Raw genomic sequence first — 24875 nt, forward strand, 5'->3', positions numbered from 1 at the left:
ATATTCAGGCCAGGTTGTGAAAAGCCATCTTCATAAACATTGGATGGTTGCCATAACACTAACTGAACCACAGTGATGATTATTGATTTTTAAAATGTTGTATTGGATGTGATGATCTTTTTTTTAGATTTGATAATAATGGGTTTACATGAAATATTCAGTAAAACACCCCGCTGACAAACCACAGCTCAGTGGACCTTCCAAACGGACCAGTGACCATATCAAGAAGAGACTAACACATTTCCACATTGTTTACGATAGCCAGTACAATGTTGTCTGGCTACCAGTCTGTTTAGATAGCATTCCACTCCTTGCCAATCTGTCACATGCTAAACATTTTTTGGCATATGATACAGAGTATCATGAGTGAAATGTTATCCAAACAGACTGGAGGTATGTTACCTAAACAGACTGGTACCCAGGCTAGAGGAATGTTATCTAAACAGACTGGTACCCAGGCTAGAGGAATGTTATCTAAACAGACTGGTACCCAGGCTAGAGGAATGTTATCTAAACAGACTGGTACCCAGGCTAGAGGAATGTTATCTAAACAGACTGGTGCCCAGGCTAGAGGAATGTTATCTAAACAGACTGGTACCCAGGCTAGAGGAAAACAACTTTTTATCAATACTTTATCATAACTATCCCTGAAAATAATATATAAAATAGCATGACATGTAAATTGTTGATAATAAAGCTAGATTGTTTTTGAATATGTCTGTTCTATTCCGATGTCAGATGTTGCTGTCACTAGCTGTCACCGACAGCTTGTACTGTCACCGGTCGGGGACAATACCGCGTCACGGTACTGTCACCAAGAGGTTCTGCACTAGTCGAACGACACAGCATTAAGAGCTGTTCTGTAACGGGCACAGCAGAGATCACATTTACACGAGAAAATCTTTATTAAAGATGTAACAAAAAAATACATTTTCAGGAATCTAGATGTTACAACAAATAAATCACTAGAGAAATACTAGAATAAAGTGTATAAACATTTCCTGAGCAACTATACAATAGCAAAATAATGTCTGTTTTGACACTTTAATAATAAATACAAACTCTATATCTGAAAAATGATCTTGAAAAAAAAGATCCCATTTAAACTACAGTAAAAATGTACAGTAGAACTACAGTAGAACTACAGTATAAATACAGAAATACAGTATAACTACAGTAGAAATACAGTATAACTACAGTATAAATACAGTATAACTACAGAACTACAGTAGAACTACAGTAGAACTACAGTATAAATACAGAAATACAGTAGAACTACAGTAGAAATACAGTAGAACTACAGTAGAACTACAGTATAAATACAGTATAACTACAGTAGTACAGTATAAATACAGAAATACAGTAGAACTACAGTAGAAATACAGTAGAACTACAGTAGAACTACAGTATAAATACAGTATAACTACAGTAGTACAGTATAAATACAGAAATACAGTAGAACTACAGTAGAAATACAGTAGAACTACAGTAGAAATACAGTATAACTACAGTAGAAATACAGTATAACTACAGAAATACAGTACAACTACAGTAGAACTACAGTACATATTTACTATACCATAACTATTCCCAGAGACAGTATATTTTATGTGTGTAGTTAAATCTAGTTCCGGCCTACATTCAAGACCAGGATTGTCTGCAAGTCAAATTGATATCAGCAAGTTACCTAAACTAGTCTAAGCCAATCATTCCCTTACACAGCAATCCAAACACGTTGAAGAATACCTCAATAGATCTGTTGTTTCAGGAGTAGCACCTCATATTTACTTGCCAATGGAAGAATGACAAGAATCCCAGGTATTAACATAACAAACATGAATGTAGCAAAGCAGCCCAGGCCATTTACAAGCTTTGTTGTAGCTCATATCTGGACCGGGCCCTATCAATTTGTACTCGTCTCTTAGTATTTGTGTGTAGTGGTTTGTAATACTACTCTTAGTATTTGTGTGTAGTGGTTTGTAATACTACTATTAGTATTTGTGTGTAGTGGTTTGTAATACTACTATTAGTATTTGTGTGTAGTGGTTTGTAATACTGTACGATTCTTAGTATTTGTGTGTAGTGGTTTGTAATACGACTTAGTATTTGTGTGTAGTGGTTTGTAATACTACTCTTAGTATTTGTGTGTAGTGGTTTGTAATACTACTCTTAGTATTTGTGTGTAGTGGTTTGTAATACTACTCTTAGTATTTGTGTGTAGTGGTTTGTAATACGTCTCTTTTAGTATTTGTGTGTAGTGGTTTGTAATACTACTCATAGTATTTGTGTGTAGTGGTTTGTAAAACTACTCTTAGTATTTGTGTGTAGTGGTTTGTAATACTACTCTTAGTATTTGTGTGTAGTGGTTTGTAATACGTCTCTTTTAGTATTTGTGTGTAGTGGTTTGTAATACGTCTCTTTTAGTATTTGTGTGTAGTGGTTTGTAATACTACTTTTAGTATTTGTGTGTAGTGGTTTGTAATACGTCTCTTAGTATTTGTGTGTAGTGGTTTGTAATACTACTCTTAGTATTTGTGTGTAGTGGTTTGTAATACGTCTCTTAGTATTTGTGTGTAGTGGTTTGTAATACTACTCTTAGTATTTGTGTGTAGTGGTTTGTAATACTACTCTTAGTATTTGTGTGTAGTGGTTTGTAATACGTCTCTTAGTATTTGTGTGTAGTGGTTTGTAATACTACTCTTAGTATTTGTGTGTAGTGGTTTGTAATACTACTCTTTTAGTATTTGTGTGTAGTGGTTTGTAAAACTACTCTTAGTATTTGTGTGTAGTGGTTTGTAATACTACTCTTAGTATTTGTGTGTAGTGGTTTGTAATACTACTCTTAGTATTTGTGTGTAGTGGTTTGTAATACGTCTCTTTTAGTATTTGTGTGTCGTGCTGAATGTTCATATTTTTCCACGGTCCAGCAGGGAGGCAGCTAGCTGAGCCTGCAGAGCCATCTGGTGGAAAGTCCTGCCGTCCGTCGCCTCCCTCACCTTCTCCCTCATGTGGAAGGAGGCGCGAGCCACTCTACGAGCCTCCTCCTGCACCTCCTCTCTCTGCCTCTGCAGACGCTCCCTCCGACGCTCCTTCAAATCAAAATCAAACTTTTATTTAATGCACATTTAAAAATCGCCGAGACACTTTACAGTAAAAATAATTTAACGTCTGTCCCAAATGGAACCCGGTTCCCTCCAAATGGAACCCGGTTCCCTCCAAATGGAACCCGGTTCCCTCCAAATTAAATAAAAGTACCCCCTCCCCAACACCACACACCCTACCACACACACTTTTCCCAACACCAGACACCGTACCACACACACCTTCCCCAACACCACACACACTTTTCCCCCAACACCACACACACTTTTCCCCCAACACCACACACACACACACACACACCTTCTCCAACACCACACACACCTCCCCCAACACCACACACACTTTTCCCCCAACACCACACACACACACACACACCTTCTCCAACACCAAACACTCCTTCCCCAACACCACACACACCTTCTCCAACACCAAACACTCCTTCTCCAACACCACACACACCTTCTCCAACACCAAACACTCCTTCCCCAACACCACACACACCTTCTCCAACACCAAACACTCCTTCTCCAACACCACACACACCTTCTCCAACACCACACACACCTTCTCCAATACCCCCCCCCCCCCCCCCCCCCCCCACCTAACACCACACCTTCAGGGAGAGGCAGCATTCTCTCAGCTGCCTCTCAGTCTCCTCCTCTCTCTGTACACTGTCTAGGTGGCGCTGGTGGCAGAGGAGTCTCTCCATGTTTTCCTGCTGTGCCCGCTGTGCCCTGCTCCTCCTCTGGGTGTGAGCGTTCTGGCTTGCCTGCTCCATACGGCGCTGACTCAGCTGGGCCAGTACCTGGACGAATACAATAGAACGTTATTGTCCGATGTGAGTTGGTTAGGGTTTAAAGTGTCTTGCTCGAGCACAACGGCATCAAGTGGCAATCTGAGATTCTAATGCCAGTAACCCTCCAGTTGCAGGCTCATTCCTGTCAGATTTTCTCGGCATCACTGGGATTCTGACCCTATATATCCCCCCTCCCCTCCCCATCTCTCTGCAAAATGTAAAGGGGTTCCCAGGCCTAATATTTAAACTGAGGAAATGTGATCATAATTATTATTTTAGCAATCCACCCTGGACAAGCTAGTAAAGGTCCTAATAAAAAGGCCCCATCCTGCTGAGGTGAGATGCTGGACAGGCTAGTAAAGGTGAGATGCTGGACAGGCTAGTTAAGGTGAGATGCTGGACAGGCTAGTAAAGGTGAGATGCTGGACAGGCTAGTAAAGGTGAGGTGCTGGACAGGCTAATAAAGGTGAGGTGCTGGACAGGCTAGTAAAGGTGAGATGCTGGACAGGCTAGTAAAGGTGAGATGCTGGACAGGCTAGTAAAGGTCAGATGCTGGACAGGCTAGTAAAGGTCAGATGCTGGACAGGCTAGTAAAGGTCAGATGCTGGACAGGCTAGTAAAGGTCAGATGCTGGACAGGCTAGTAAAGGTGAGATGCTGGACAGGCTAGTAAAGGTGAGGTGCTGGGCAGGCTAATAAAGGTGAGATGCTGGACAGGCTAGTAAAGGTGATATGCTGGACAGGCTAGTAAAGGTGAGATGCTGGACAGGCTAGTAAAGGTCAGATGCTGGACAGGCTAGTAAAGGTGAGGTGCTGGACAGGCTAGTAAAGGTGAGATGCTGGACAGGCTAGTAAAGGTGAGATGTTGGACAGGCTAGTAAAGGTGAGATGCTGGACAGGCTAGTAAAGGTGAGATGCTGGACAGGCTAGTAAAGGTGAGATGCTGGACAGGCTAGTAAAGGTGAGATGCTGGACAGGCTAGTAAAGGTGAGATGCTGGACAGGCTAGTAAAGGTGAGATGCTGGACAGGCTAGTAAAGGTGAGATGCTGGACAGGCTAGTAAAGGTGATATGCTGGACAGGCTAGTAAAGGTGAGATGCTGGACAGGCTAGTAAAGGTGAGCTGCTGGACAGGCTAGTAAAGGTGAGATGCTGGACAGCTAGTAAAGGTGAGATGATGGACAGCTAGTAAAGGTGAGATGCTGGACAGGCTAATAAAGGTGAGATGCTGGACAGGCTAGTAAAGGTGAGGTGCTGGACAGGCTAGTAAAGGTGAGATGCTGGACAGGCTAGTAAAGGTGAGATGCTGGACAGGCTAGTAAAGGTGAGGTGCTGGACAGGCTAGTAAAGGTGAGATGCTGGACAGGCTAGTAAAGGTCAGATGCTGGACAGGCTAGTAAATCAAATCAATTTATATAGCCCTTCGTACATCAGCTGATGTCACAAAGTGCTGTACAGAAACCCAGCCTAAAACGCCAAACAGCAAGAAATGCAGGTGTAGAAGCACCTTGAGCTCATTAATGATACAATGTTCATAATTGAAGACTGCTGAAAGGCCAGTCTTTTTGTCAATGACAAGGAGTGGAATGTTAGCTGAAGAGAACAGTACTCTGGCTATTATAGTATGCCAGGGACTGTGGAAATGTGTGTGCTCACTTTCCAGTATTGTTTATGGCATGTATTACAGTGTACAGTTGTGTGTAGGGTTTACGTATATCTGTGTGATGTCCTTGCCTCTTTCTCTCTGAGCTGCTGTTGGCTGTGCCAGGAGGCTCGGAGCTGGGCCCTCTGGATCTGCTCCTCCTCCCTGGCCGATCTCTCCTGCAGCTCCCTGAGCCGCAACGCCACTGCCTGGGCCCTCTTCTCCCAGGAGCGCTGCAGTTTCTCCTCCACGGCACTCCTCATCAGCGCCTCCTCCTCCTCCATCTGCTGCTGCACCTCCCTCTTCAGGAGGAGGCATCTGAGATGTTCCCTCTGGTTCTCTTGTTGGAGCCTCTTCCTCTCCCTCCTCTCTCGGATCACCCTGCTCCTCCTGGCCCTTTGCTCCTTCTCCTGCGACAGCTGCACCTCCTTCTCTCTCCCTGCCTGCTCCAGACGCTCCATGTCTTTGAGCAGCTGCTCCTGGAGGCATTTGCGCTCCTCCGCTTCTCTCCTCGCCATCTCTTTCTTGTCTCTTTTCCGCACCTCCTGCTCCTCTGTGAGCCTCCTCCAGCGATCCTCCTGCAGTAGCACCTCCTGCTCGCGCTGACCGGCCAACTCCTTCTCCTGGCGCTCCTTCTGCCTCCTCCGCGCCTCCAGCCCATCCTGCCACCGCTGTATGCTCTTCTCCAGCTCCTTCTTCCTCCTGCGCTCCGCCTGGACCCGTCGCACTTCCTCCTGCCTCCGGGCCTCCTCTCTCTCCTGCTCCTCCTGCTGGCTCAGCATCAGCCTGGTCTGCTTCTCTTGGTGCTTCACCAACATCAGAGCTGCTATCTTACGGTCTTTCTCTGGGACTGTGACATTCATCTTCTTCCTGACATCTCGAGTGAGCCTCTCCAACTGTCTTTCTGTGGCTGGGGAGTGTCGGAGGTCACCAAGACTTAGGCTGGACACCATCATGTTCTTGTCAGTTGGTCTCAAGCTGTTTCTGTTTTGTTTTCTGGTGATCGCAGCAGAATAAGAGGACCTGCCATTGCTCACAGATTTCCTTCTGGGGCTGTGGTCCACAGATTGATTAGTTCGCGTTCTCAAACCATCACAGGAGTCCTCTCTTGATTTGGGATCTTCGAGAGAGTTCCGACTTTCTACCTCGACGACAGTTTCGAGGGCAGACAGTTTAAGAGACGGTCGTCTTTCTTTCGTTTCTAAAACAATCTTCTCTCTCTCTTCACGACACAGCTGCAAAATCCCCCTGCCTTCCCTTTCGTACGCCTCGTACAGAACTGTCAGTGCCTTAAACGGGATATCTGGGTTTACGTTGTCATCAACGAAATCGCTTAGAGATTTTATTAAAAGTTGAACTGGTTTGACGCCGAGTCTTGCACATGATTCCAACGACCGCGGACTGGTTAAAACATACGTGCTGTCCTCGGCATCCGTCGTATCAAAGTTGTCGAGATCCAAGTGCAGCGTCGGAGACGGCGGACTGCTTTCTCCCATGGCAGCTAGCTAGCGTGCTCATAGCTACTTATCTAACTAGCTAGCATGCTTATAGCTACTTAAATAGCTAACTAGAGTGCTTATAGCTACTTAAATAGCTAGCTAGAGTGCTTATAGCTACTTAAATAGCTAACTAGTGCTTATAGCTACTTAAATAGCCAACTAGAGTGCTTATAGCTACTATACTAGCTAGCTAGAGTGCTTATAGCTACTTAAATAGCCAACTAGAGTGCTTATAGCTACTTAAATAGCCAACTAGAGTGCTTATAGCTACTTAACTAGCTAGCTAGAGTGCTTATAGCTACTTAAATAGCCAACTAGAGTGCTTATAGCTACTTAACTAGTTAGCTAGAGTGCTTATAGCTACTTAACTAGCTAGCTAGAGTGCTTATAGCTACTTAACTAGCTAGCTAGAGTGCTTATAGCTACTTAACTAGCTAACTAACTAGCTAGTTAGAGTGCTTATAGCTACTTAACTAGCTAGCTAGAGTGCTTATAGCTACTTAACTAGCTAACTAACTAGCTAGTTAGAGTGCTTATAGCTACTTAACTAACTAGCTAGCTAGAGTGCTTATAGCTACTTAACTATCTAGCTAGCTAGAGTGCTTATAGCTACTTAACTAGCTAACTAACTAGCTAGCGTGCTTATAGCTACTTAACTATCTAGCTAGCTAGAGTGCTTATAGCTACTTAACTAGCTAACTAACTAGCTAGCTAGAGTGCTTATAGCTACTTAACTAGCTAGCTAGCTAGATTGCTTGTAACTACTTAACTAACTAGCTAGCTAGAGTGCTTATGGGTACTTAACTAAGTAACTAACTAGAGTGCTTATAGCTACTTAACTAGCTACCTAGCTAGAGTGCTTATAGCTACTTAGCTAGCTAACTAACTAGCTAGCTAGAGTGCTTATAGCTACTTAACTAGCTAGCTAGCGTGCTTATAGCTACTTAACTAGCTAGCTAGCTAGAGTGCTTATAGCTACTTAACTAGCTAGCTAGCTACGTGCTTATAGCTACTTAACTAGCTAACTGGCGTGCTTATAGCTACTTAAATAGCCAACTAGAGTGCTTATAGCTACTTAACTAGCTAACTGGTGTGCTTATAGCTACTTAACTAGCTATCTAGCTAGCGTGCTTATAGCTACTTAACTAGCATTAGCCTTTACTCTGGACACCATCGCATCGCAGACAGGCAAACCAACAGGTACCACAACAACAACAACAACAAAATAGCAAGTAAAAGTCGATATTTCTCATGAAATGCGTTCAGTATTTTGATAGCTGTCAAATACGAAGAAGAAGGAGAGCGAGACCTTTCAAAACATGGCCTACCGGTGGAAACTCAGCGACGCTATTTTGTTGTGACCATGGCTGCAAAACCCAAAAGATTTCTCTGGAAAAAAGGGATTATTTCTTCCCAATAGATTATTTCAACCCAATATATTATTTCTTCCCAATAGATTATTTATTCCCAATAGATTATTTCAACCAAATAGATTATTTCTTCCCAAAATATTATTTCTTCCTAATAGATTATTTTTTCCCATTATATAATTTTAACCCAATAGATGATTTTTTCCCATTATATAATTTTAACCCAATAGATTATTTCTTCCCAATAGATTATTTCAACCCAATAGATTATTTGTTCCCATTAGATTATTTCAACCCAATAGATTATTCCATCACCCTCTATCGCTTGACCTTCCCTGGATGGGGTGACCTCTCAGATAGAAAAATTCATCCTCTTGACATCTCCCATTTCTATTAGGAAATCAAGGGCATTTGTTATTTCTACAATACACGTTTTCACAGTGGACAGACAAGAAAATGGTTTACATTTGTGGTTTTATATATTTTTTTAATAAAAAATAAATGAATGGTATTTTTTTTGTCGCCATCGGGTGGTCATTTATAGACATAAACGGAAAGGTACATTCACGCACACGGCGTTTAGGTGTTTGGTTACAAAATATCCGAGACGTTTGGATAATTTGACTTTAATGGGGAGGTCTGTTCTATTTCACATCAGTATTTACAGTTCTGAACTACCTTATATTTGTATAGTGATAACCTACACAGGTTTAGCAGTGCTTGATTTAGGCCAGAGCAGTCCTGTGCGCCTTATCTGCAAATTTTGAGTCTCCTTTATAAAACAAAGTGGCCTATCACCGACCCGGATTCACACATGGCGCCAAAAAAAAACGTGATAAAGCGGAATTAAGGCGGGGTCTGGCATTGAATACAAACGGAGGCGGTGCACTCATATCCCGATTCCGCGTTGTTCACGTTTTATTTGACAGTAGCCTGTGAATTACGATGTATATGTGCCACTAGACTGTTCCAGTTTGAGAATGCGCCTAAATACGCTTTTCCAAATTGTCAAATTAGGGCTTTTATAGTCATGAAAATCAGGGTCGGCTCTACCCTTTTGGGGAACCTAAGCGAGTCCCCCCCCTCTTCAACCAAGCGGTCAATTGACGGCCCAGAGAAAATATTGCAGTTTTATAAAAATAAAAAAGGAATCCCAAATCAAGCACTGGTTAATTAACATTCCTTATGGCCCAATATTATGTGTTAGGATATAACTTCCATTCGCGCTGTTCACCAACGTTTAGGAAACGTTTCGATATTGAATGCGGCTCCGCAAGTCCTCCGACCAAAACTTCCGCCTTCAAGCAGTCGATTCGTGCCAAACACAGACATGCCTGCAAAAATACACTGATTGACTCTTGAGGGCTCACAACAAAGCCTCTCCTGTGAGTATGTATATATATATATATTATATGTTATAGTATAAAGTTGATTTTTAGGAAATCGAACATATAAATGATTATGTAGCCAGCAAGTTGTATACCATCTAGTCAAAACCTCCCAGCAAGTGGGTGATTTAAAATCGCCATAACTTCTTTTATCTGACTGCGGATGATAGCTACGTTAAAGTCAAATTAGGTCAAATTTGTAGCAACAAAACGCAAAGAAAACAACAACAACAACAACAACGGGAAAACAGCAAAAATGTAAGGTCAGTATTTTGTACTTAAACAATCATGCATAGCAAACATTTGAAGCTATTAAGTGTTGTTTAACTGGCTATTTCAGGAACATCTGGATAACCGTGGTGGTCTCAATCATATTATAATTGAGTCAATTCAAGTTTGCTAACTGAATTCCCAATAACACTTTCAAATGTCCGTTTTTTGAAAATCATTGAGGAAAACATTTAATTCCATTTTAGAATCTCAGTTTACATCCTGAATTCAAATTGACCTCAACCTTGCCGAATACTGAAACCAACCATCTCATCAACACTTTGTCCCCTCACCTTAGCTTGAAAGAGGGGCGAACCCAAAAGGAGAGAGGAGGGCGGACGACCGACCAACCAACCAACCAATCAACCGACCGCACAACATACCAAAAACACCCGTATCCAAGATGAGGCGAGCCAGCCGAGGAGGGGATGAATCTGGTACCGGTGCTCCCCGTCAGAACGGTGTGTCTGGGGCGAGAGGCGGCGCCAGAGGAGCGGCTGCGGATCGGGGGGATACGGTAGCCGGCGGTGATGATGATGAGGCCGGGTGCAGCCCAGCAGACATGCAGGATGAGGACAATGATCCGGCGCGGAGGAGAGAGATCAGGAGCAAGTACAGGGACCTCATCAACTCTGTTCAACGTGAGTAGTGGATACGAGGCTCTGCTAAATGACTACAAAGGTAGTGGGGACTGTCTGGAAATGGTATCCATTGGCCATTAGTTCCCAATTCTCCTCACTTTTCAAAAACGGTATTCTCCCTGTCATTGATTTAAAAGTATTGGATTGGTATAATCATTGGCTGGAGGGAATTACCATATATTTTTGAAATCCGTGATGGGGCGTGTGTAAGGGTCCACTTCGGCAGAAGGTGTGGAGAATCTGGAGGCAGATGCCGGCCTGTGACAGGTTTGTGTTAAAACTCCCAGGTGCCTGGACACCTGGCAAATTAAAAGGTCCAGTAGGTAATTTTGTGGGCAACCTGACCGAATTCACATAGAAATGTGATTTCTAGATCTGTTATTCTCATTGAAAGCAAGTCTAATACAGCATCTTCAAACAGCTGAACACACTAGCTGTATTTTGGTTCTATTTCACCGCGGTTTAGATGACTTGTTTTGCCATATTATATCATTTTTATTAGGCGAATGTGATATAATTTTATCAACCAGGAAATGGGGGAGTAATTTCTACCTGTTGTACCTTCTTTTTATCCAATCTATTTCTTCTCTCTTCTTCCCAGAGAACAGAGAGGACATGTTGAGTCCCACCAACAACAAACTGACAGATGTGTTGGAGGAGGCCAACAAACTGTTTGCAGAAGGTATGATAGGATCTGTCATCATTCTTCCTTCCTTCCTCGAAGTAACCACTGATCTAACATAGTCAGATTGGTGAGAGCTAACCCCTGCTTTAACCTATCTAGTAATGTCTAAATCAGTGGTTATTCAGAGGAAGGATGTTATACTATCTTAATCGAATAGCCTCCCTGTCTTTTTCTTCCTCCCTGTCTTTTTCTTCTTCCTCCCTGTCTACTTCTTCTTCCTCCCTGTCTACTTCTTCTTCCTCCCTGTCTACTTCTTCTTCCTCCCTGTCTACTTCTTCTTCCTCCCTGTCTACTTCTTCTTCCTCCCTGTCTACTTCTTCTTCCTCCCTGTCTACTTCTTCTTCCTCCCTGTCTACTTCTTCTTCCTCCCTGTCTTCTTCTTCTTCCTCCCTGTCTTCTTCCTCCCTGTCTTCTTCCTCCCTGTCTACTTCTTCTTCTTCTTCCTCCCTGTCTACTTCTTCTTCTTCTTCTTCCTCCCTGTCTACTTCTTCTTCCTCTCTGTCTACTTCTTCTTCCTCCCTGTCTACTTCTTCTTCCTCTCTGTCTACTTCTTCTTCCTCCCTGTCTACTTCTTCTTCCTCTCTGTCTACTTCTTCTTCCTCCCTGTCTACTTCTTCTTCCTCCCTGTCTACTTCTTCTTCTTCCTCCCTGTCTACTACTTCTTCTTCCTCCCTGTCTACTACTTCTTCTTCCTCCCTGTCTTCTACTTCTTCTTCCTCCCTGTCTTCTTCTTCTTCTTCTTCCTCCCTGTCTTCTTCTTCTTCTTCCTCCCTCCCTGTCTTCTTCTTCTTCCTCCCTGTCTACTTCTTCTTCCTCCCTGTCTTCTTCTTCTTCTTCCTCCCTGTCTACTACTTCTTCTTCTTCCCTGTCTACTTCTTCCTCTCTGTCTACTTCTTCTTCCTCTCTGTCTACTTCTTCTTCCTCCCTGTCTTCTTCTTCTTCCTCCCTGTCTACTTATTCTTCCTCCCTGTCTTCTTCCTCCCTGTCTTCTTCCTCCCTGTCTTCTTCCTCCCTGTCTACTTCTTCTTCTTCTTCCTCCCTGTCTACTTCTTCTTCTTCTTCCTCCCTTTCTACTTCTTCTTCTTCTTCCTCCCTGTCTACTTCTTCTTCTTCCTCCCTGTCTTCTTCTTCTTCCTCCCTGTCTTCTTCTTCTTCCTCTCTGTCTACTTTTTCTTCTTCCTCCCTGTCTACTTCTTCTTCCTCCCTGTCTTCTACTTCTTCTTCCTCCCTGTCTTCTTCTTCTTCTTCCTCCCTGTCTTCTTCTTCTTCTTCCTCCCTGTCTACTTCTTCTTCTTCCTCCCTGTCTACTTCTTCTTCTTCCTCCCTGTCTACTTCTTCTTCCTCCCTGTCTTCTTCTTCTTCCTCCCTGTCTTCTTCTTCTTCCTCCCTGTCTTCTTCTACTTCTTCCTCCCTGTCTACTTCTTCTTCTTCCTCCCTGTCTTCTTCTTCTTATTCTTCTTCCTCCCTGTCTTCTTCTTCTTCTTCCTCCCTGTCTACTTCTTCTTCTTCTTCCTCCCTGTCTTCTTCTTCTTCTTCCTCCCTGTCTTCTACTTCTTCTTCTTCTTCCTCCCTGTCTTCTTCTTCTTCCTCCCTGTCTTCTTCTTCTTCTTCTTCCTCCCTGTCTACTACTTCTTCTTCTTCCTCCCTGTCTACTACTTCTTCTTCTTCCTCCCTGTCTACTACTTCTTCTTCTTCCTCCCTGTCTTCTTCTTCATCACTGTTCTGTTTTGTCTCCTCTCTCCCAGTCCGTCAGGCCCGTGAAGCGGCTTTAGATGCCCAGCTCCTGGTGCTGGCTACAGACCTGGGGAAGGAGAAGGCCAGCCAGCTACACGCAGAGGGATCAGCCTTCGACCCCGCAGCCTTTGCTGAACACCTGGTAATGAGGATAGGGGAGGATGGTGGAGGAGGAGGATGGGGGAGGTAGAGGAGGAGGATGAGGGAGGTGGAGAAGGGAGGAGGAGGAGGGAGGTAGAGGAGGGAGGTAGAGGAGGAGGGAGGTGGATGATGGGGGGGAGGTAGAGGATGGGGGAGGTTACTGGTTGTCAGATTGCTAACCCTTTATCCTTTGTGTGTCTGTTGGTCCACCAGCTGTCATTCATGGGTCTGAATCGCCTGGAGGAGGAAGATGAAGATGTGGAGGGTGGAGCGAGCGGCGGATACCTCCCCCAGGACGCCTGGCAGAGGGTAGCCAACAGAGCTCAGCGCTGCTTCAGGACTGCCCCCTCTTTCCACTATATGTAAGTGTGTGTGTGTTTAGAGAGCAGAAGGTAGCAGAGCTCAGTGCTGCTCAGGACTTCCCCCTCTTTCCACTATATGTAAGTGTGTGTGTGTTTAGAGAGCAGAAAGTAGCAGAGCTCAGTGCTGCCCCCTCTTTCGTGTGTGTGTGTGTGTGTGTGTTTAGAGAGCAGAAGGTAGCAGAGCTCAGTGCTGCTCCAGGACTGCCCCCTCTTTGCACTATGTGTGAATCAGTGTGTTTGAGGGCATCAGTTTCCACATGGCGAGGCCCAGAAGTGCCACTATTGATCACATAACAAGTCGTTTGATTTGTCGATCAGTGATTCTGCAAACGCAAACATCATCCTCCACCTCTTTGGGCCAAAAGTGACCACTCACTTAAATATACACGAGAAAATGTTTAAAAACTCTCTTTCCAACTCTCTTGTGCTGTCTCTCTGCCAGGATGGGATCGTTCCTGGCTGAGCTACCTCCGCCTCGCCAGAGGGTAGAGAGACAGAGGAAAGTCCCCGGGAAGGAAGCCAAGAGGATCATGCCCACTCAGGTCTTCGGCTTTAACACTGTTGTGCTGACTCCTGGAGGAGTCACCAGGCCATCTCAGTACACCCTGGTTTGGTCTGGCGTGGCTGTGTATGGTCCAGTATTGTGATATGGCCTTTTTTTTGGTGTTTTACATAGTTACTATATAATAGGGCTTTGAAAAAAAGGAGATCAGTTTGATGAGCCAGGATGAATGTGTTTAGTATGTCTGTCCATCTGTTGACGATGAGGGAATCTTCCCTGGTTTTAACTGTATATTTCTGCTTTGGAAAAAAAAAAATAATAATAATTATGTCAAGGAGACTAAACTGGTTAATTAAATGTTAAATAAATTAATCAATATTTTATGTCATTGTCTGTTCCAGTTGAAGAGGATGGAGGAGTCTCACCAGGAAGCTACAGAGAAGGAGGTAGAGAGGATTCTGGGATACCTGCGGAGCTACTTCTTTGACGACCGTAAGTCATGGCTCTTATTATTCTAATAACATATTTATATAGCGCTTTTCAAGGACCCAAAGTCGCTTTACAATTGAAGAAGAAAAAAAAACAAGATCGACTAGGGGGAGGGACCTTAGATCCTCTGCTCCAATGGGCTTCGAGAGGAATCAAGGATTTGTTGACTGGTAACATTTCTGAAAATATGTTCGTTAAATAGAGAATTACAATCAGAAACACAAAAGTCCAAACTGTATGTCTCTAGCATGTATGGTTTTAAAGTTACAGCCGATTTACCCTGAGAATTTAGAATGATTAGAGGGAATATCATTTCATTATGGCCATGGTCAAAAGTGGTCCCTGGTATAGAACAAGATGGCCCCGCCCACTGTTAAAGCTCCCAATTCACAACTTTATTGACAACCGCTTCCATCCAAAACGGATCCTCGTCTCTGTCACTGCTCGGGTAGGACTCGCCGCTCGGGTAGGACTCGCCGCTCGGGTAGGACTCGCCGCTCGGGTAGGACTCGCCGCTCCGTGGGCGGAACGAACAAGCTAGCTAGTGTGGCTGCAGGTTCGTGTGTGGTAACATGAGCTGTTTCTAAATTAAATCCAAGAAATGCGAAACTAAATGTAGCCTATACTGTAGCCGAAACCAGAAGAGAACCTGTTCCCTCCTCCCGCTGGTTCTGGTTTTTACCCAGATTCTGCCATGAAGGTCAGAGGTCGGCGACCTTGGAGTGCTAAGTTTATCGTAGCATTTTCGACTGATCTACCCCGCCAGTTAGGATTTTTTTACATGCACATTTTCGTGGAACAGTTTCATTTAATTTATAATAGTCTTCGTATCTCAAAATGTGTATTTATGTGGTTAATCAAAACTCTTATCTAAATGATACAGACCTAAAAAAAAAAAAAAGTAACTTCTATTGCCATTTGTTTACTATGTAGAAGTAACTTGGGTCGGTCCGCTGAGACGGGCGTGAATCAGATGGGCGTCTCGTGTGCCATACATTTTTAAATATATTTGCCACTGCTCCGACTAAATTAATCTCGGTCGACCAACAGCCCTATCCGACCGAACAATCGATCAGCCGGTCTAAATGGGATCAGCCCTACGTTCTTATTTCATCAGCACTGTAAAGTACAAGCAAGTTAAGGGTATACTATTGTCGAGAACAATCTAATGATTTAATTGTATGTCATTCATAATGGCATAGGCTAAAGAACACAAGGTTTAGGCATTAATTTACTAGCACCTTCTTAAAATGACTCGTATTTCACTACATTCTAGAGTAGTGAATTAACGTCCTATAAGGGGTAACAAAATGTTTTATAAAAACTCTGTTGTTGACATTTTTAGAATTAGGCTAGAAATGATTTGATATTAGTTGGGTAAAGAGCTATTTGTGATGTACCTTTCTCCCCGTGTATCTCCAGCCACATCTCCCATCTCCTACTATGAGTTTGTCATAGACCCCACCTCCTTCTCCCGCTCTGTGGAGAACATCTTCCACACCTCCTTCCTGGTCAGGGTGAGTGGTTTATCCTGGAGGCATTACATTCAGGTCAGGGTGAGGAGTGGTTTATTCTGGTCAGGATGAGGAGTGGTTTATCCTGGAGGCATTACATTCAGGTCAGGGTGAGGAGTGGTTTATTCTGGTCAGGATGTGGAGTGGTTTATCCTGGAGGCATTACATTCAGGTCAGGGTGAGGAGTGGTTTATTCTGGTCAGGGTGAGGAGTGGTTTATCCTGGTCAGGGTGAGGAGGGGTTTATCCTGGAGGCATTACATTCAGGTAAGGATGAGGAGTGGTTTATCCTGGAGGCATTACATTCAGGTAAGGATGAGGAGTGGTTTATCCTGGAAGCATTACATTCAGGTAAGGGTGAGGAGTGGTTTATTCTGGTCAGGGTGAGGAGTGGTTTATTCTGGTCAGGGTGAGGAGTGGTTTATTCTGGTCAGGGTGAGGAGTGGTTTATCCTGGTCAGGGTGAGGAGGGGGTTATTCTGGTCAGGGTGAGGAGTGGTTTATTCTGGAGGCATTACATTCAGGTAAGGGTGAGGAGTGGTTTATTCTGGTCAGGATGAGGAGTGGTTTATCCTGGAGGCATTACTTTCAGGTCAGGATGAGGAGGGGTTTATTCAGGTCAGGGTGAGGAGGGGTTTATTCTGGTCAGGGTGAGGAGTGGTTTATTCTGGTCAGGGTGAGGAGTGGTTTATTCTGGTCAGGGTGAGGAGTGGTTTATCCTGGAGGCATTACATTCAGGTCAGGGTGAGGAGGGGTTTATTCTGGTCAGGGTGAGGAGTGGTTTATTCTGGTCAGGGTGAGGAGTGGTTTATTCAGGTCAGGGTGAGGAGTGGTTTATTCTGGAGGCATTACATTCAGGTAAGGGTGAGGAGTGGTTTATTCTGGTCAGGGTGAGGAGTGGTTTATTCTGGTCAGGGTGAGGAGTGGTTTATTCAGGTCAGGGTGAGGAGTGGTTTATTCTGGTCAGGATGAGTGGTTTATCCTGGAGGCATTACATTCAGGTAAGGATGAGGAGTGGCTTATCCTGGAGGCATTACATTCAGGTAAGGATGAGGAGTGGTTTATTCTGGTCAGGATGAGGAGTGGTTTATTCTGGTCAGGGTGAGGAGTGGTTTATTCTGGTCAGGATGAGGAGTGGTTTATCCTGGAGGCATTACATTCAGGTAAGGGTGAGGAGTGGTTTATTCTGGTCAGGATGAGGAGTGGTTTATTCTGGTCAGGGTGAGGAGTGGTTTATTCTGGTCAGGATGAGGAGTGGTTTATCCTGGAGGCATTACATTCAGGTCAGGGTGAGGAGTGGTTTATTCTGGTCAGGATGAGGAGTGGTTTATCCTGGAGGCATTACATTCAGGTAAGGGTGAGGAGTGGTTTATTCTGGTCAGGGTGAGGAGTGGTTTATTCTGGTCAGGGTGAGGAGTGGTTTATCCTGGAGGCATTACATTTAGGTCAGGGTAAGGAGTGGTTTATTCTGGTCAGGGTGAAGAGGGGGTTATCCTGGTCAGGGTGAAGAGGGGGGTTATCCTGGTCAGGGTGAAGAGGGGGGTTATCCTGGTCAGGGTGAAGAGGGGGGTTATCCTGGTCAGGGTGAAGAGGGGGGTTATCCTGGTCAGGGTGAAGAGGGGGGTTATTCTGGTCAGGGTGAAGAGGGGGGTTATTCTGGTCAGGGTGAAGAGGGGGGTTATTCTGGTCAGGGTGAAGAGGGGGGTTATTCTGGTCAGGGTGAAGAGGGGGTTATTCTGGTCAGGGTGAAGAGGGGGTTATTCTGGTCAGGGTGAAGAGGGGGTTATTCTGGTGGGGGATCACATTATCATACTGAAATGTAGATCCTCACTGTGTTTGGGCTAGTCCCTGGATAGGAAGTGTGTTTGGACTAGTCCCTGGATAGGAGGAAGTGTGTTTGGACTTGTCCCTGGATAGGAAGTGTGTTTGGACTTGTCCCTGGATAGGAGGAAGTGTGTTTGGACTAGTCCCTGGATAGGAGGAAGTGTGTTTGGACTAGTCCCTGGATAGGAGGAAGTTTGTTTGGGCTAGTCCCTGGATAGGAGGAAGTGTGTTTGGGCTAGTCCCTGGATAGGAGGAAGTGTGTTTGGGCTAGTCCCTGGATAGGAGGAAGTGTGTTTGGGCTAGTCCCTGGATAGGAGGAAGTGTGTTTGGGCTAGTCCCTGGATAGGAGGAAGTGTGTTTGGGCTAGTCCCTGGATAGTGTGTTTGGGCTAGTCCCTGGATAGTGTGTTTGGGCTAGTCCCTGGATAGTGTGTTTGGGCTAGTCCCTGGATAGTGTGTTTGGGCTAGTCTCTGGATAGTGTGTTTGGGCTAGTCCCTGGATAGTGTGTTTGGGCTAGTCCCTGGATAGTGTGTTTGGGCTAGTCCCTGGATAGTGTGTTTGGGCTAGTCCCTGGATAGTGTGTTTGGGCTAGTCCCTGGATAGTGTGTTTGGGCTAGTCCCTGGATAGTGTGTTTGGGCTAGTCCCTGGATAGTGTGTTTGGGCTAGTCCCTGGATAGTGTGTTTGGACTAGTCCCTGGATAGTGTGTTTGGACTAGTCCCTGGATAGTGTGTTTGGACTAGTCCCTGGATAGTGTGTTTGGACTAGTCCCTGGATAGTGTGTTTGGACTAGTCCCTGGATAGGAAGTGTCAGCTAGATGTTGTTATTATTAGATAGCAGGAAGCCACTTCAAGGCACTGCTGTCTCCAACACTTCTCCTATTGATATGTCATGTGGATGGTTGGTGACGACGTTGTTTGTGTTTCTCAGGACGGTTTGGCGAAAATGTACCTGGATAATCACAAACTTCCTTGTATCGGTAAGAGAGAACCTCCCATTGTGACAAAATTACTTTTCTTGTTAAGCTGTTTTGGGGGTAATCGTTTTTTTTTGCACTATAGTGTTGACTGTTCGTAAGCCATCATTAACGTGTCTTTATCTCTGACAGCCCCTGTGGAGGAAGGGGAAGTGGAGGCTGGAGGAGCGTCGAACAGGCAGCAGTGTGTCATCTCTATCAGCCCCAAGAGCTGGAAGGTAACACACACACACTGGGACAGGGACACACACACTGGGACAGGGACACACACACTGGGACAGGGACACACACACACACACTGGGACAGGGACACACACACACACACTGGGACAGGGACACACACTGGGACAGGGACACACACTGGGACAGGGACACACACTGGGACAGGGACACACACACACACACTGGGACAGGGACACACACACACACTGGGACAGGGACACACACACACTGGGACAGGGACACACACACAAACTGGGACAGGGACACACACACACACTGGGACAGGGACACACACACACACACTGGGACAGGGAAGCACACACACACACTGGGACAGGGACGCACACACACACACTGGGACAGGGACACACACACACACACTGGGACAGGGACGCACACACACACACTGGGACAGGGACACACACACACACACACACTGGGACAGGGACACACACACACACACTGGGACAGGGACACACACACACACACTGGGACAGGGACACACACACACACACACACTGGGACAGGGACACACACACACACACACACTGGGACAGGGACACACACACTGGGACAGGGACACACACACACACACACACACACACACTGGGACAGGGACACACACACACACACACTGGGACAGGGACACACACACACACTGGGACAGGGACACACACACACACTGGGACAGGGACACACACACACTGGGACAGGGACACACACACAAACTGGGACAGGGACACACACACACACACTGGGACAGGGACACACACACACACACTGGGACAGGGACACACACACACACACACTGGGACAGGGACACACACACACACTGGGACAGGGACACACACACACACACACTGGGACAGGGACACACACACACACACACTGGGACAGGGACACACACACACACACACACACACACTGGGACAGGGACACACACACACACACTGGGACAGGGACACACACACTGGGACAGGGACACACACACACACACACACACACACACTGGGACAGGGACACACACACACACACACTGGGACAGGGACACACACACACACACACTGGGACAGGGACACACACACACACACTGGGACAGGGACACACACACACACACACTGGGACAGGGACACACACACACACACACACTGGGACAGGGACACACACACACACACACTGGGACAGGGACACACACACACACACACACACTGGGACAGGGACACACACACAAACTGGGACAGGGACACACACACACACACTGGGACAGGGACACACACACACACACTGGGACAGGGAAGCACACACACACACTGGGACAGGGACGCACACACACACACTGGGACAGGGACACACACACACACACTGGGACAGGGACGCACACACACACACTGGGACAGGGACACACACACACACACACACTGGGACAGGGACACACACACACACACTGGGACAGGGACACACACACACACACTGGGACAGGGACACACACACACACACACACTGGGACAGGGACACACACACACACACACACTGGGACAGGGACACACACACTGGGACAGGGACACACACACACACACACACACACACACTGGGACAGGGACACACACACACACACACTGGGACAGGGACACACACACACACTGGGACAGGGACACACACACACACTGGGACAGGGACACACACACACTGGGACAGGGACACACACACAAACTGGGACAGGGACACACACACACACACTGGGACAGGGACACACACACACACACTGGGACAGGGACACACACACACACACACTGGGACAGGGACACACACACACACTGGGACAGGGACACACACACACACACACTGGGACAGGGACACACACACACACACACTGGGACAGGGACACACACACACACACACACACACTGGGACAGGGACACACACACACACACTGGGACAGGGACACACACACTGGGACAGGGACACACACACACACACACACACACACACACACTGGGACAGGGACACACACACACACACACTGGGACAGGGACACACACACACACACACTGGGACAGGGACACACACACACACACACTGGGACAGGGACACACACACACTGGGACAGGGAAACACACACACACACCCACTGGGACAGGGACACACACACACACACACACTGGGACAGGGACACACACACACACACAAACTGGGACAGGGACACACACACACACACAAACTGGGACAGGGACACACACACACACACACTGGGACAGGGACACACACACACACACCCACTGGGACAGGGACACACACACACACACACACTGGGACAGGGACACACACACACACACCCACTGGGACAGGGACACACACACATTGATTTTTAGCATAGTTTCTTGTAATTCTTTCTCCGTATATAATTGAGTCTATAACAGTAGCGTAGCACCCCGTATTATCAGCGTATTATCAGCGCATTATCAGCGCATTATCAGCGTATTATCAGCGTATTATCAGCGCATTATCAGCGCATTATCAGCGTATTATCAGCGCATTATCAGCGTATTATCAGCGCATTATCAGCGCATTATCAGCGTATTATCAGCGTATTATCAGCGTATTATCAGCGTATTATCAGCGCATTATCAGCGCATTATCAGCGTATTATCAGCGTATTATCAGCGCATTATCAGCGCATTATCAGCGTATTATCAGCGTATTATCAGCGCATTATCAGCGCATTATCAGCGTATTATCAGCGCATTATCAGCGTATTATCAGCGTATTATCAGCGCATTATCAGCGTATTATCAGCGTATTATCAGCGTATTATCAGCGTATTATCAGCGCATTATCAGCGTATTATCAGCGTATTATCAGCGTATTATCAGCGTATTATCAGCGCATTATCAGCGTATTCAACAGCGGTGAATAAATATATTACCTTCAACAGTGTAATCTTGTGATCAACAACGTCAATGTTTTGGGATTATTGGTGTCGTTAAAAACAATTAGCATGTTTGACATTTCAGTGGACTTTCTAACAACGATCAGCTTTTTGAATAAACGGTTTAGCCCCCTATTATTGGCATACGGGCCCCAGTTATTGGCCACCTTACTTTTTTTGTTCAGAAAAAGAGACACCAACCTCGTATCTGAAGTGTTTACTAGATAGTTGACGATCCTCCTGGTAAAGGAAAAAGGGCTTGGCTGACAACTTTTCATTCCGATGCCCGATGCACGATGCCTGTTGCCCGATGCCCGATGCCCGATGCGCCATCCTGTAGACTCTTAAAAAAATGGTTCTTCACCGAAATATTCTTCAGTGTTGTAACCAAATAATGTTTCATTATTTTTGTTTGACAGATTAATCTTATGTTTTGAGAAAGTAGATTTAATACTAACATATAAATTGAGTAGGAATAATTTAGGTTAAAAGTTGGATATTAAATGATGTGGGGTCTGTCGCGTAGTCGAATTTTACAATATACATTGTGTCCCACAAAATACACACATACACACATTATAATATATAATATATATGTTACTTTTCTGGAAACTCTGAAAACCTAATTTAACTGACATAAACTGCAATGATCGGTGGTCAGCTAGCTAGAAGGGTATCTCGAGTTGCAAAATGCACCTTTATTTACCAACCTATTTAACTGTTGAGCTCGAGGTCATTTAATCCTCCAACCGCTAGAGGGTGTCTGAAGTTGGTGGGAAAATTAGCTAAAGTTGTTTGTTGTTGTTGTTGATGATGATGTTATATCACAAGATGATCAACTGTTTTCTTCTGAAGGAGTTGATGATGATGATGATGATGTTATATCACAAGATGATCAACTGTTTTCTTCTGAAGGAGTTGATGATGATTATGTTATATCACAAGATGATCAACTGTTTTCTTCTGAAGGAGTTGATGATGATGTTATATCACAAGATGATCAACTGTTTTCTTCTGAAGGAGTTGGATGATGTTGTTTTCTTCTGTTCTCTCTCTTTCTCTCTCTCTCTCTCTCTAGGAGTTAATTGAGGCCTTTGATATCACCGAGCCACTGATCCATGCTCCCAGCACACAGCACACAGAATGATGCTGATATAACAGCTATTTCCTTTTTAAAACATTAGAGAATTTTATCGACTTTAACTTTAGCTATAAATATTAGTTTTCTATTCATAGGTCTTGTTCGCGGTTTTTTGTATTATTTGATTAAAGAGAGTGAACCCAAGACAGTGATCGTGTGTTTGACTTCAAGGAAGAAAATGAGGGTGATCTACACATCCTAAACAGATCTTTTGCTGAGCTAACACATCACAATCAGATTCAAGGAATGAGAGATTATTGCTGTTCCCCAGGGCTTCTTTTCCTGGTGCCCAGATATACAAAGATGTTGCTTTGCAGAAGTCTTCAAGCCTATACTTCCCCACAATCCTTTTGACCAAAGGGTTTAGATGTTCCTGCTAGCCTGCTGTGCTTTTCAGCTACCGGCTGCGTTTGATAGTGGTTTTAATGCATTCCTATGTTGTGTGTGTGTTTAGGTGGAAATCATTCATCATGTAACTGCAGGTAAACAATGGGTTTAAAGGGGATGTTTCAGTTTCAAGATGTAAATAATGGGTTTGGAGGGGACGTTTCAGTTTCAACATGTAAATAATGGGTTTGGGGGGGACGTTTCAGTTTCAACATGTAAATAATGGGTTTGGAGGGGACGTTTCAGTTTCAACATGTAAATAATGGGTTTGGGGGGGACGTTTCAGTTTCAACATGTAAATAATGGGTTTGGAGGGGACGTTTCAGTTTCATCATGTAAATAATGGGTTTGGAGGGGACGTTTCAGTTTCAACATGTAAATAATGGGTTTGGAGGGGACGTTTCAGTTTCAACATGTAAATAATGGGTTTAAAGGGGACGTTTCAGTTTCATGTAAATAATGGGTGTATAGGGGACGTTTCAGTTTCATCATGTAAATAATGGGTTTGGAGGGGACGTTTCAGTTTCAACATGTAAATAATGGGTTTGGAGGGGACGTTTCAGTTTCAACATGTAAATAATGGGTTTGGAGGGGACGTTTCAGTTTCAACATGTAAATAATGGGTTTAAAGGGGACGTTTCAGTTTCATCATGTAAATAATGGGTTTAAAGGGGATGTTTCAGTTTCATCATGTAAATAATGGGTTTGGAGGGGACGTTTCAGTTTCAACATGTAAATAATGGGTTTGGAGGGGACGTTTCAGTTTCAACATGTAAATAATGGGTTTAAAGGGGACGTTTCAGTTTCATCATGTAAATAATGGGTTTAAAGGGGACGTTTCAGTTTCAACATGTAAATAATGGGTTTGGAGGGGACGTTTCAGTTTCAACATGTAAATAATGGGTTTAAAGGGGACGTTTCAAGATGTAAATAATGGGTGTATAGGGGACGTTTCAGTTTCATGTAACTGCAGGTAAATAATGGGTTAATAGGGGACGTTTCAGTTTCAACATGTAAATAATGGGTTTAAAGGGGACGTTTCAAGATGTAAATAATGGGTGTATAGGGGACGTTTCAGTTTCATGTAAATAATGGGTTTATAGGGGACGTTTCAGTTTCAACATGTAAATAATGGGTTTAAAGGGGAAGTTTCAGTTTCATGTAACTGCAGGTAAATAATGGGTTTATAAGGGACGTTTCAGTTTCAACATGTAAATAATGGGTTTAAAGGGGACGTTTCAATATGTAAATAATGGGTGTATAGGGGA

At 44.8% G+C, this 24875-nt stretch overlaps 3 protein-coding genes across 6 annotated transcripts in view; 2 read left to right on the forward strand and 1 right to left on the reverse strand.

Moving 5' to 3' along the window:
- The window catches only part of LOC110492803 (zinc transporter ZIP9-like), a 38474-nt gene extending 37720 nt beyond the window's left edge, over nt 1-754 (forward strand). The window contains exon 7 of the mRNA XM_036946009.1: nt 1-754. This exon is cut by the window's left edge and continues 1297 nt beyond it. The gene's annotated coding sequence lies outside the window, so the exon portion shown is untranslated.
- A 1853-nt stretch (nt 755-2607) lies between these two features.
- LOC110491250 (coiled-coil domain-containing protein 177) lies at nt 2608-7503 on the reverse strand. Its single transcript, XM_036946010.1, has 3 exons — nt 5631-7503; nt 3716-3907; nt 2608-3089 (listed from the first exon to the last, which is right to left on the reverse strand). The coding sequence occupies exons 1-3, from the start codon at nt 7032-7034 to the stop codon at nt 2907-2909; spliced, it is 1779 nt and encodes a 592-aa protein (XP_036801905.1). The 5' UTR covers nt 7035-7503; the 3' UTR covers nt 2608-2906.
- A 1765-nt stretch (nt 7504-9268) lies between these two features.
- Nucleotides 9269-23364, forward strand: LOC110491251 (non-structural maintenance of chromosomes element 4 homolog A). 4 transcript variants are annotated; one of them, XM_036946011.1, is made up of 12 exons: nt 9269-9792; nt 9966-10058; nt 10364-10706; nt 11308-11388; nt 13137-13267; nt 13480-13628; nt 14071-14170; nt 14532-14622; nt 16042-16136; nt 18886-18934; nt 19064-19149; nt 23158-23364. In XM_036946011.1, the coding sequence occupies exons 3-12, from the start codon at nt 10469-10471 to the stop codon at nt 23224-23226; spliced, it is 1089 nt and encodes a 362-aa protein (XP_036801906.1). In that variant the 5' UTR covers nt 9269-9792; nt 9966-10058; nt 10364-10468; the 3' UTR covers nt 23227-23364. The 4 variants fall into 4 exon arrangements, with proteins under 4 accessions (XP_036801906.1, XP_036801908.1, XP_036801910.1 ...); XM_036946013.1 differs by having other exon boundaries at nt 9966-10053; XM_036946015.1 differs by lacking the exon at nt 9966-10058 and having other exon boundaries at nt 9269-9796.
- The last annotated feature ends 1511 nt before the right edge of the window (nt 23365-24875 follow it).

The sequence above is a fragment of the Oncorhynchus mykiss genome, chromosome 16 (genome assembly GCF_013265735.2).
Source record: "Oncorhynchus mykiss isolate Arlee chromosome 16, USDA_OmykA_1.1, whole genome shotgun sequence".
NCBI classification, from domain to species: Eukaryota; Metazoa; Chordata; class Actinopteri; order Salmoniformes; family Salmonidae; genus Oncorhynchus; species Oncorhynchus mykiss.

Bases quoted from the DNA above. Each gene is read 5' to 3' on its own strand.
- LOC110491251 (XM_036946015.1), top strand. From the start codon at position 10,469: ATGAGGCGAGCCAGCCGAGGAGGGGATGAATCTGGTACCGGTGCTCCC. The intron at 13,629-14,070 runs GTAAGTGTGTGT...TCTCTCTGCCAG, and splicing joins GCCCCCTCTTTCCACTATAT to GATGGGATCGTTCCTGGCTG. The intron at 16,137-18,885 runs GTGAGTGGTTTA...TGTGTTTCTCAG, and splicing joins ACACCTCCTTCCTGGTCAGG to GACGGTTTGGCGAAAATGTA.
- LOC110491250 (XM_036946010.1), bottom strand. From the start codon at position 7,034: ATGGGAGAAAGCAGTCCGCCGTCTCCGACGCTGCACTTGGATCTCGAC. The intron at 3,908-5,630 runs GCAAGGACATCA...GTATTCGTCCAG, and splicing joins AGCAGCTCAGAGAGAAAGAG to GTACTGGCCCAGCTGAGTCA. The intron at 3,090-3,715 runs GTGTGGTGTTAG...TTTGATTTGAAG, and splicing joins AATGCTGCCTCTCCCTGAAG to GAGCGTCGGAGGGAGCGTCT.